The 11,556-nt window shown below is 41.1% G+C and overlaps 3 protein-coding genes across 3 annotated transcripts; 2 read left to right on the top strand and 1 right to left on the bottom strand.

Annotated features, from left to right (window-relative positions):
- The first annotated feature begins 1,475 nt into the window (after nt 1-1,475).
- LOC110963743 (histone H2A type 1-C) lies at nt 1,476-2,092 on the top strand. Its single transcript, XM_022212214.2, has one exon. It carries the CDS (start codon nt 1,542-1,544, stop codon nt 1,926-1,928), a length of 387 nt encoding a protein of 128 aa, XP_022067906.2. The 5' UTR covers nt 1,476-1,541; the 3' UTR covers nt 1,929-2,092.
- Nucleotides 2,093-2,403: 311 nt separating this feature from the next.
- LOC127537543 (histone H4) lies at nt 2,404-3,328 on the top strand. The gene has a single exon (XM_051960149.1). The coding sequence runs from the start codon at nt 2,532-2,534 to the stop codon at nt 2,841-2,843; it is 312 nt and encodes a 103-aa protein (XP_051816109.1). The 5' UTR covers nt 2,404-2,531; the 3' UTR covers nt 2,844-3,328.
- A 29-nt stretch (nt 3,329-3,357) lies between these two features.
- On the bottom strand, nt 3,358-4,357 carry LOC110963745 (histone H3-like). The gene has a single exon (XM_051959946.1). It carries the CDS (start codon nt 4,265-4,267, stop codon nt 3,857-3,859), a length of 411 nt encoding a protein of 136 aa, XP_051815906.1. The 5' UTR covers nt 4,268-4,357; the 3' UTR covers nt 3,358-3,856.
- Between the last annotated feature and the right edge of the window lie 7,199 nt (nt 4,358-11,556).

The following is an 11,556-nucleotide window of genomic DNA, read 5'->3' as shown; positions in this document are numbered from 1 at the left end:
GGCATATTTCACATCTTTTTCTGGTTATTTTGCATCTTTTGGGGGCATTTTTGCATCTTTTGTGGTAATTTTGAATCTTTTTCTGGCAATGTTGCATGTTTAAGTAGCAATTTTGCATCTTTTGGGCAAATTTAATTTCTTTTTCTGGTAATTTTGTGTCTTTTTGTGGAAATTTTGCATCTTTTCTGTAGTTTGTTAGTTAGAGGGGGCAAAACTAGTTGGTTTTTTTGAATAGTGCAAGAATCTCAGATGTGATAACGGAGATGAACGGACAGAAAAAAAATGTGAATGTGATGGTTCCATGTGGAAATCGTTTAAGCTGTTTTTCAGCTCATTCTGGTCTGGTTTTAGGTTGTGTTTGGAGGAATATTAGACTGATTTGGGCTGGATCATGAAGGGTTTTGGACTACTTTTTGTTTGGTTTTAGGCAACTTTTAGTCTGGTATTGCCCCGTTGTTGGGGTTTGGACTGGTTTCTCACTAATTTTAGACTTTAGATTCATTTTAAGGGTTCTGAACTGATTTGGTCTGGTTTTAGGCTAGTTTTGAAGTAGTCATAGGTGTTGGACTGGTTTTGAAGTGGTTTTAGACTGATTCTTGTTTCAGGTCCTTCCAGTTTCAAACCATGTTTTGCTTTCTGTCTAATTAAATAATGCAAACTTTTGTTCCAAAAAAGTGCGAAAGTTACGAAGGCATTTTATAAAGATGGAACACAATTCAAACCATGTGTTTTATATTACTATAGCTTAGATTTGTAATTAGCTAAGTTGTTTAGATCGGTGAACACCAAAAGAAAATCTGAGAGTTTAGTGGCAAAATTTGACAAGTGTAGAAATAAAAATGTTATTTGACATTACTCCTAAATGCAACCAAGACCAAATACAAGCCTTTCTTTATGTGAGAAGGTTTGCTGACCACCTTTAGCAATAACACACGACAGACAATTTTAAAATAAATAAAAATTATGAAGTTCTGAAGACGCAACCAAACATAATTTCTATTAACCAGGTCCAAAAGTCTTCATTCAAATCATTTTAGTGATCAGGTAATGCTTGATGTCCTGTGGATTTATTCTGCATTTACTACACATAAAAGCACAACTGCACACATCTGTCAATTTTAAAACCATGACAACAAACTTCCCCAAAAGTATTATTCTGTTAGTTTTTTTAGATAATTATTTTCCCATTCTTTTTTAGAAGCACCTGATTTGTTTGAATTAGTTTTAAAATATGATTCGATATTAAAATTTATTGTATTCAATGAATGAACAATCCGTTTGTTTTTAGGTGCTGCGATTATTTTCCATTTCCGTCATGTCTTATTTTGTAAACCAAACAAACCAGCAAGGCGGAAGTCACGTAATATCTAGGGTAACTTTATAAATTCGTCCTGATTGGACGATCGCACTGCAGCTCAATCGGACCAATGAGCGAGCAGCTCGGAGCTGCAGTGTGGCTATATAACGAGGACTACGCTGACGGTCGCTACTGTTCTTTATAAAACTATGACGGTACTCAACAGACGAGCTAATACATAAACATGTCTGGAAGAGGAGGAAAGAGCGGAAAGTCCAGAGCCAAGGCCAAGAGCCGCTCCTCCAGGGCCGGACTCCAGTTCCCCGTCGGCCGTGTCCACAGGCTGCTAAGGAAGGGAAACTATGCGGAGCGTGTCGGTGCCGGAGCTCCCGTCTACCTGGCGGCTGTGCTGGAGTACCTGACCGCCGAGATCCTGGAGCTGGCTGGAAACGCCGCCAGAGACAACAAGAAGACCCGCATCATCCCCCGTCACTTGCAGCTGGCTGTCCGCAACGACGAGGAGCTCAACAAGCTGCTGGGCAGAGTAACCATCGCTCAGGGTGGCGTGCTGCCCAACATCCAGGCGGTGCTGCTGCCCAAGAAGACCGAGAAGGCTAGCAAAGCCAAGTAAAGACCCGGAAGCACAACAACCCTCAAAGGCTCTTTTCAGAGCCACACACCTTCACTGAAAACTTGATCCTAAATATATATGAATAAATATGAAATATATACAGATTATAGGTTATACAGGTTGCACAAATCTAGTAAAGAATATATAAACACAATTAAAATAAACCATACTATGTTATGCATATAAATATATAATGTAAAATGTTTGTAAATATTTACATTTAACAAATACTGATGTTATTTTACTGTCAGTATTATTGGAAAGAAGTGTTTTACTTTGTAAGAAAAGTATGAAAGATATCAAATTAAATATTGAAATAAACGCCGAACATAAAGGCAGAGCAGCTGTGATGTGATTTTAAGTTCATTATCACATACTTTTATTTGTCAGATTTTTAGACGTTTTTTTTTTTACTCTTCTAACGTCTCCAGTTTGAAAAGTGGCGGCAGGCTGTCCTCTATCACGTCCGCATTGCGCCGCTTTCAAACGAGAGCGGTGACGTCACTCTCTGGCTGCCTGTCTTCAATCACATCCACTGTGTGACTATAAAGCCGGCTGCTCTCAGCGGCTCCGATACCAGTTTCGAGAGAAGCAATCCACAAGATGAGCGGAAGAGGCAAAGGAGGAAAAGGACTCGGTAAAGGAGGCGCCAAGCGGCACCGTAAAGTCCTTCGCGATAACATCCAGGGAATCACCAAGCCAGCTATCCGCCGTCTGGCTCGCCGCGGTGGTGTCAAGCGTATCTCCGGTTTGATCTACGAAGAGACTCGCGGTGTGTTGAAGGTGTTCTTGGAGAACGTCATCCGTGATGCCGTCACCTATACCGAGCACGCCAAGAGGAAGACTGTGACCGCCATGGACGTGGTGTACGCTCTCAAGAGGCAGGGCCGCACTCTGTACGGCTTCGGCGGTTAGACGGACCCGACCACAACGATCAACCCAACGGCTCTTTTAAGAGCCTCCTACACCCCTAGAGAGCAGAAATGGTCATGTTCACTGTATTATCACATGTTGTTAATGTAAACTTAAATATATTTAAGTGTAACTTGATCTGGTTATGCAGTAAAATATGTACCTATGAAGCTACTATGAAGTTAGTATATCATTTTCACCATAGGTATCTATAATTTGATCTGGGTATGCAGTACTATAGAACAGTAAATAGATGGTATTGCTGGTGCAATTTTGTGTGTGTATAAATCTTGGACAACATTTGATGAACTTGTATTTTGCTTCCTAGGATAGTTTTTGTCTTTGGTTGCAACGGATGGTTTAGATCAGCATTTGACTTAACGATTTTGAAATGGTAAAATTCTTAGTATTTTTTGGGACTTCAGGCATATTTATCACTTACTTATTTCCCATTTGTTCCTGTCAATAAAACAACCCATAACACTTGATGTTCGTGCCATTCTCATTTGACAAAGTGGAGTGTTTATTAGATGCTTGCTAAATACATTGATATATTTAGACCCCAAAACGACTGTAAAATTCCATTTTGTAGGCAGACTAGATAGACACATTCAAAATCAACAGCTGACAAAGATGAAAACAAAGGAAGAGAAACACAAAATTCACTGATTAAATCAACTCAAGAGTCACAAACTGAAGGAATGAATGAGTTATATTGTTTACTACCAGTAACACCAGAGAACTTACTGTTCAAATCAGCAGCAATTACTCTAAACTGTTGATACTCAAAGACACTTTGATATTTGTAATATTGTCAATGCAAAATAGATCTATATGTAGATATGTGATGGCATTCCCTTGAAACAACCCAGTTCGTATTTTACTTATAGGTGTAGTATGACTTTAATAGAATAGATGAGGTTAATTGACTTAATAGTATTGAGCAGGATGAGAGCCGTTTAGAGACTTAGTGGCTCTTAAAAGAGCCGTTGGTTGTGGGTTCAGTTAGACTGAATCTAAGCTCTCTCTCCACGGATGCGGCGGGCCAGCTGGATGTCTTTGGGCATGATGGTGACCCTCTTGGCGTGGATGGCGCACAGGTTGGTGTCCTCGAACAGGCCGACCAGGTAAGCCTCGCTGGACTCCTGCAGAGCCATGACGGCCGAGCTCTGGAAGCGCAGGTCGGTCTTGAAGTCCTGAGCGATCTCTCTGACGAGGCGCTGGAAGGGCAGCTTACGGATCAGCAGCTCCGTGGATTTCTGGTAGCGGCGGATCTCCCTCAGAGCCACGGTGCCGGGCCGGTAACGGTGAGGCTTCTTGACGCCGCCGGTGGCCGGGGCGCTCTTACGGGCAGCCTTGGTGGCCAGCTGCTTCCTGGGAGCTTTTCCTCCGGTGGACTTACGAGCCGTCTGCTTGGTTCTGGCCATGGTTCAGCTTTCTTTCTTTCTTTCTTTCTTCACAGAGAATATGAAGCGTTCCTCCGAGCTGCGCTGCGTTTATACACAGCGCCGGCAAGATCTGGGCTCTGATTGGTCCTCTGGTTTCACGTGACGTGAAGCTCGCTGATTGGAGCGGAAAAATCAAACCGAACAGCTGACAGATAAAGACGAAAACAAACACAAAATTCACTGATTATATCAACTAAAGGGTCAAAAACCGAAGGAAAATGTAATGATAGTTAAAGAAAATCTAGATAAGAATAAAAAGATAATATTTACAGTATGTACATATTTGCAGATAAGAACTTATATTTAGTGTAATTATCAATAATGAACAGCATAGTTTCATGCTATTTATATGGAATATGATCTATATGGAATGGAATAGTTTGTTTATCGCTGAAACTTAAGTTCACACTCCTGGTTTTCTGTTGGACTTGAATTTGTACACATTTTTATAAATGAGTGTTCTTCATGTAAAAGAAATATATATTAATTTTTAACTAAAAAAATACAGAAGCACAAAAATTAAAAGATATATTAAAAACAAAGTTAAAAATCAGTAATGTTATAAAGAAAAGAAAGGAAGCTATTTATTTTATTCAAAGTCAATTGTACATTTATTCTTATTATTATTCATAGATATCAATTAATGAAGCTGTTTTTATTTTTTTTGCTGTTTCATGTAAAACAGATGGGAACAGAAACATGTCTTTAGCAGCTCTTTAAATGAGTTTCAACAACAACTGAACGTTAAAACCTTCATGAAGGAGGACTTATTGTTTGATTTCACTGAATTACTTTGACTTTGTTCCAAACTGTCTTAGTAAGGATGAGTAATAGTAACTGAATTCATTTGGAGACACTGCACTTTAAGTATTTTAAGTTAAAGGAAGTTAGTTTGGTTACTGCAACTACATTCTAATTTTATTTGGAATAAAGATACTGTTGAACTTTTCTGGTATTTATGAATTACTGCACAATTATTTGTCAGGAACTGGAGGAACATGTGGACTTCGTAGAGTAAGCTTTGTTCACAACCGCTCATGTCAGACGTTTCTTGTAGTTGGTCACATCCCAGGAGGTATTTTAGACCACTCCTTTTTGCAGATTCTTTCCAGATCTTTATGGTTCTAAGGCTGCTGCTTCGAAAATGAAGCTTCCTCAATAGATTTTCTATAGGATTAATGTCTGTAGACTGGTGAGGCCACTCCATGACCTTAATGGGCTTCTTCTAGAGCCACTCCTCCTTGGCCATATGCTGGTCATTATCTTGATGAAAGACCCACCCATGACTCACTTTAAGTGTTCTGGCTGAGAATTTTCAGTGCCCCAACTTGTGGATACTCTGACTGGACCTTTGTGAAGGCTCACACAAGATCCAGGAACGAGAACAACCAGTGAAGATGGAAGAGAAGGAGAGCAGGCGCAACAATATAGTGATCTCATATGTGTCTGGTGTGTCTGAAAAACTGAGGAGGATTTTCAACAAACACAAGATCCCTGTCTTTTTTTAAGCCAAATAACACCCTCAGGCAAAGACTGGTCCACCCAAAAGACCCCACACCACACAGCCAGAAGAGCAACCTGGTGTATGCAGTTAAATGCAATGAGGAATGCTCAGATCTCTACATAGGGGAAACCAAACAGCTACGTAACAAGCGCATGGCTCAACACAGGAGAGCCATTTCCTCAGGACAGGATTTGGCAGTCTTCCTTCACCTTAAGGAAGAAGACCACTCGTTTCAGGACACCAATGTTGAGATTTTGGACAGGGAGGACAGATGGTTTGAGAGATGAGTGAAAGAAGTCATCCATGTAGTCATCCATCCAAAGTAGAGAAGCCATCTCCGAACGGGGGGGGGGGGGTCTGCGACATCATCTTTTGCCGATTTGCAATCAGGTCCTTTCAAAACTCCCCAAAAGAACTACTCAGCAGACTCATGCTAATGACCACTATTAGAACACAAGGGCTCAGTGACGCATTTCAACGACCCCCACTGATACTCACAACGACCATCGTTGAGTAGCCAGACGAGTCTTTGTATTGGTCGTTGGAATAATAGCCCTGGACACACCTGACAGAGGTTTAAAAGCTGAGGCAACACCAACCACCACCAAAACTGAAGAAGCCTCTTGAATGAGAGGTGAAACGTCTTCAAGGAACTTTCTTAAAGTCCAGTGGATTGATTTAAACTACTTTGGATAACCATGACCTGGATGAATGAGAACCTACACAGACACGTTGAAAATTTACATTACCGAAACTCCGATTTCCAACGCTTCTGAACACAACTTCGTTGTCCAACCGCAACTGAATGCACCTTTGCACCAGCTACATCCCATAGAAAGGTTGCATCCCACCAGACAAGAGCTGACTTGGGGAGCCAAAAAACCCAAAACGGACTTCGCGCAGACCAGCGGGAAAGTCTGAGGAGAAAGCATTCAGAGGTAACAGAATTTTTTTTTGGCAATTCTACGGTTAGTATGACACAAGATGTAGTTTTCAGATTATTTTAGGTGAGAAAGTAGTTGTGTAAGTGTCAAACATGTGGTCAATTTATCCAGATAAAGCCTCATTAAAAATTCACTCGGTTTCAGAGATGTGAGCATCCAGGTTAGACGGCTATGACCGGATGGTCAGCCTCACTGTAGCTGCCGAGAGCAGCCTGATGATGGCAAGACTTCTAGGAATCTGCTGCTGGCGGTTAAATGGCGATTGAATTGCATGTAGTTTGGTAAACATCTGTGCAAACTACTGTTAAAATCTACTTGCCTCCTAAATTCGTGGCTGAAGTGTGAAAACCTGTGAACTGAAAATGTGTTTGTTAATGCTAACTAGCTAATAGACCCCTTTCACATGATGTATGCATACTTCAAGCGGAACTTTGGTTTTTTCAACCTGGGGTCTGTTTCCATATGTAATTTCATACATGTGAGTGATGGAGAAATTAATTTTCGACATAGCTCCAGTATTTAGCTAGGCAGGCAGCTTAGCAGCTCAGCTAGCAGCTTGGCTAGCGAAAAGTAGCGAAGTTCCCCTTTAATTAGGCAGGTGACCATGCACACCCGGTGCAAAACAAAGCCTGTTTACCTGGCCAATGCCTGATATTGCAAGCTCGAGTGTTTTTATATACACATATTACACTAAATATGCCTTCTTGTTGTGCTGTCGGCTGTCAGAATCGCAGTACAGACAACCCTCATTTAAAATTTTATTCAGTACCTGGAGGTAGGGTTGCCACCCGTCCCGTAAAATCGTCCTTTATTTGACAATTAATTGTTGCGTCCCAGGAAATATTAAGGACAGCCAATTTCATCTTAGTAGAACCTATACGTAGTGAGGCCCCGACGTGACATACAGCGGATAGACCTCAGAAGCCAGCGTCTGCGTCTTTGTTTGCCTGCCTGCACGGTCCTGTCACAGGTTGCTAGTTACAGACTGCTGCGCACTGCACCGGGGCATTTAAAAATGTCTGACCCCGAAACCCACCACGTCCTCCTAAGAAACGCAAACGTCTGCAGATGTACAGATGTGAGTGGCTACGTGCGATCAACCGGGATAACTGATCGGAGGCACAAATAAAGAATGCGGCTTTGCAGTAGCCTAGCAGCGCTAGACAACCCACGGCAACGAATTTAATTCTCTGCCAGGGTGGGTCTAGTTACCCTCCATAAGGCTCGAGGCTGGATGCTCCTAAAACTGGCCGGACCAATCACCATGAAGTGTAGAGTCAGAAGGCGGGCGTAACTAAGTGACGACAGAGGCGCGACGATTCTGACAGAAACAACCGGCGCACAATAAACAGTTATCTTTCGACTCGGCTTTGGCCACAGCCCTTAAAGATTTGAAGCTAAAATTCAACTTGAAAGATAAACAAAGGACGGCACTGAAGTGTTTCATTGAGAAGAAAGACGTATTTGGACTTATGCCAACGGGATATGGCAAATCCTTAATATACCAGTTGGCTCCGTGGCTCCGCTGGTTGGGAAGCTAACGGGACTTAGCCACAATCCGCCGGTGCTCTCGGAACTACGTCAGCCTATTCGTTGCGTTGATTGGTTGTATACCTACCCATTTGCTGCAGAGTGATTTGATAGACAACCTTTTAGCCCGCCTCCCTCCCTGTCGAGCTTCCCTAGACCCTTGTGCCGTCAGAAACATGGGTGTAGCGTGGCTAGGCTAGCTTTGCAGTGCACATTTCATTTCAGGTAAACGGTCATTCAATTTTGATTTATATTTGTAAAATCCTTTAAAATCATGGAAATGTTACATCACCCAATATAAAAATTAGATATGTAGAGAAAAGATCCCGTGGATAGTGCTTTATGTCATTATCGTGCATGTGAGCGATAATAGGGTGTTTTGTCATTACTGCCATGAATATGTTTGTTGACTTAGCCTTGTTATTTTGTTTTACGGGACTTTAATAATTATAATAAATACAATTTTAACAGGTCGTGCATCTGACGATTCCCAGCTGGCATTTCAACGTTTATTCAACACTGAACCAACGTCATGGATCATGGTTGAATCACCGTTGGATTGTGTTTTGATTTTGAAAGATGAAACAACGTTGTTTTAATGTTACACCTTTCAGCATAGGTGAATTTTGGTCATGCCTCGAGGTTGAATCAATGTTGAATTATGTTTTGATTTTGAAAGGTGAATCAACGTTGAAACTGCGACCTTGCTTCAACATATTACTTTTCACCACTTATTTCATTTTAATACTTTAAAGTTCCAAGGCCAGTGCACTAGTGATGTGACAATACTGGAATTTCATATATATGCTTTGAAAAATATCGCTGTTCAATGACATTTTGATGCAATGAAAAAATGCTTGAATTGCATACACAAAATTAAAATGTATTGAAACATTTTACAATTGGATCAGCATGACAAGTCTGACTCAGAGATTTTCTGTACATTTACAGAGACATCTTTGGATCTTTGAACACTGAATGCAATCAAATGAGTTTCCCTGGAAAAAGATGGCACCTGCCTGAACAATAGGTGGGAAAGGAGTTGTTACAATTTATCTTACAAAGATGGAACAGAGTTCTGTCACACTGTGTATACATTTTATTCAACAAATTAAAATAAAACACATTTATACAGTAAAACTGCAACAACAGTGGCCTCTCTACTCAGTATCTGCACTGTCAACAGCGACATTTCCAGTTCTGTCAGCTCTCCAAATCAGCCTGTGTTTCAGCTGATCAATAATCAGTATAATCATTACCTGATGACAGCCAACAAACCTCCAGTTTGGAGGATCAGTGGGGGACAAAGGACCAAACTTAAGGCATGTAATGTTTCAGATGCAAACACAGTATAATATTTACAGTATATATCAACTTCAGAACATACATATTCCTCTGCATAAAGGGCACCTCAGAGTGTGTGTGAAGTCAGGGACAGGCGCTGTCCCTCAGCGTCCATCAGACAGTCCTGATTTCGTGCCTTCGGTATTTCCTCACAGGCGTGACAGTGCCAACAGCACCAAAGCTAAGAACAAAATTGACAGGTAATGTGTACACTCACACCACGTTTCTGATACTGGATGGTATGTGAGTTCTTGTACGTGACCGCAAAGCACGAAATTAACAGCATCAAGGAATATGTATGACTTTAAATTCTCTTTCGTGTAAACGCTTGGCGAGCTGATTAAATATAAATAGATGTCCGGCCACTGAATGTTAGGCCATCGCCTCATATCCCTTAAGCACTCTTGTTGCGGCAATGAGTACGGGTCCGGTAGTTGCATACCTGTACTAAGTGTCAACTTGTTTAAGTAACAGGTACGATCGGCAGGTGAGAGCTCGTCAAGGTATGATTTCTTAACAATAAGTTTCGGCTGTCCATTGTCTTTCTACACCGGGTCTGCGCGCGCATACCGATGTTGACGCTTGTGTTAGTAAACACTGCAAGCTGTCTGTAGTGAACTGTGCTATCTTTAGCTAAACCAGACAGACAATTAAGTCAGGTTATCCACGTTTTTGTTCTGTGTTAATTCATTCAACATTCCAGTTACTTTTCAACTACTTAAACTGAAGTTGAGCAGAATTAAGTAAACAATATTTTTTTTGTGATATGTTTGACAGACGATGAAATGGAGAGGAGACATAGGCTACAGTACTTTTTTGTTAAGAAGAAGTCAGTAGATCAGAGCAGAGTCAGTACAGGTCGGACTGACTGCTCCAAAAATGCAGCCAGGGTGTTGTTGAGCCAAACATCCAGGGCCAGAGCAGCAACCATCAACCTCCAGGTGAAAGTACAGACATGAAAGTGATGCACTTGTATTTCCACCATATAGTATTGTTTATTTGTTGTTCTGTCATAGTTGGGTGAATGAAATGACTAAATTACCTGATGTAAATGACTACACTGATGGTGATGAATTCTGTGCAGTTTTTATTGTGTCTTTGTTAAATGTCTGCAATTTATGCCACATTATAAAATTGTATTTTTTTTAAAATAAATCTAATGTTGGTTAAAGGTATTGACTCTATTTTAATGTATAACTTTAGACGCATCAATGGAGGAGCTGGATTGTGACCCTGATGATGGTTCAGAATCAGACGGCAGCAGCAGCAGACACGTAGCAGCCCTGGCTATATTTGCTACACCTAAAGGACCACAAGGTGATTATTCAACACAAAATGTGATTAATGCACCATTAAGCAACATCTGAAGCTTGAAGACATCAGTATGCTCATTGCTCAACAATGACCGAGTCCTATACTATGTTAACATTGTGAAGGTTTATTCTGCAGGCTTTCAAATATTAACAGATATTTCTCAGACTAGAGCTGCGGGCCCTACGCAACCAGTCTTGACAGCTTTCCCCCACACACAAGGACGGATAGATGGAGAGCCTTTAACAGCTCCTGGTACAAAGACTACACGTGGCTTGAGTATTCTCAGTGCCAGGACACTGCACATTTTTTTACGTGCCGGCATTTCTCACTCCCTTCTGCTCCTGAGACGACATTTTCCTCAGGTATTGGATTTTCTAACTGGAAAAAAGCCATGTACAAGGATGGAGGGTTCCAGGTGCATGCCAAAGCAGAACACCATCTGAATGGTGGCATGGACAGGGTACAGACGGGGTAATGAAAGTAATACGTCTTTGCTTCAAGAAATGGATAAACAATACCAAAAGAAGATGGAAGAAAATAGACAGTATATGTTGGAGCCAAAATTGATGTAATTTGTGCAAAATCGGCAATCTGTGTATAATTTGATTTTAGTAGTAAGTTAAGTAGAAAAC

This window comes from Acanthochromis polyacanthus, chromosome 1 (assembly GCF_021347895.1).
Source record: "Acanthochromis polyacanthus isolate Apoly-LR-REF ecotype Palm Island chromosome 1, KAUST_Apoly_ChrSc, whole genome shotgun sequence".
Taxonomy (NCBI): Eukaryota; Metazoa; Chordata; class Actinopteri; family Pomacentridae; genus Acanthochromis; species Acanthochromis polyacanthus.
The sequence above is the reverse complement of the archived record's forward strand: the minus strand, read 5'-3'. Positions and strand labels throughout refer to the sequence as shown.

Excerpts from the sequence above, each read along its gene's own strand:
- LOC127537543 (XM_051960149.1), top strand. The coding sequence starts at position 2,532 with ATGAGCGGAAGAGGCAAAGGAGGAAAAGGACTCGGTAAAGGAGGCGCC.
- LOC110963743 (XM_022212214.2), top strand. The coding sequence starts at position 1,542 with ATGTCTGGAAGAGGAGGAAAGAGCGGAAAGTCCAGAGCCAAGGCCAAG.
- LOC110963745 (XM_051959946.1), bottom strand. The coding sequence starts at position 4,267 with ATGGCCAGAACCAAGCAGACGGCTCGTAAGTCCACCGGAGGAAAAGCT.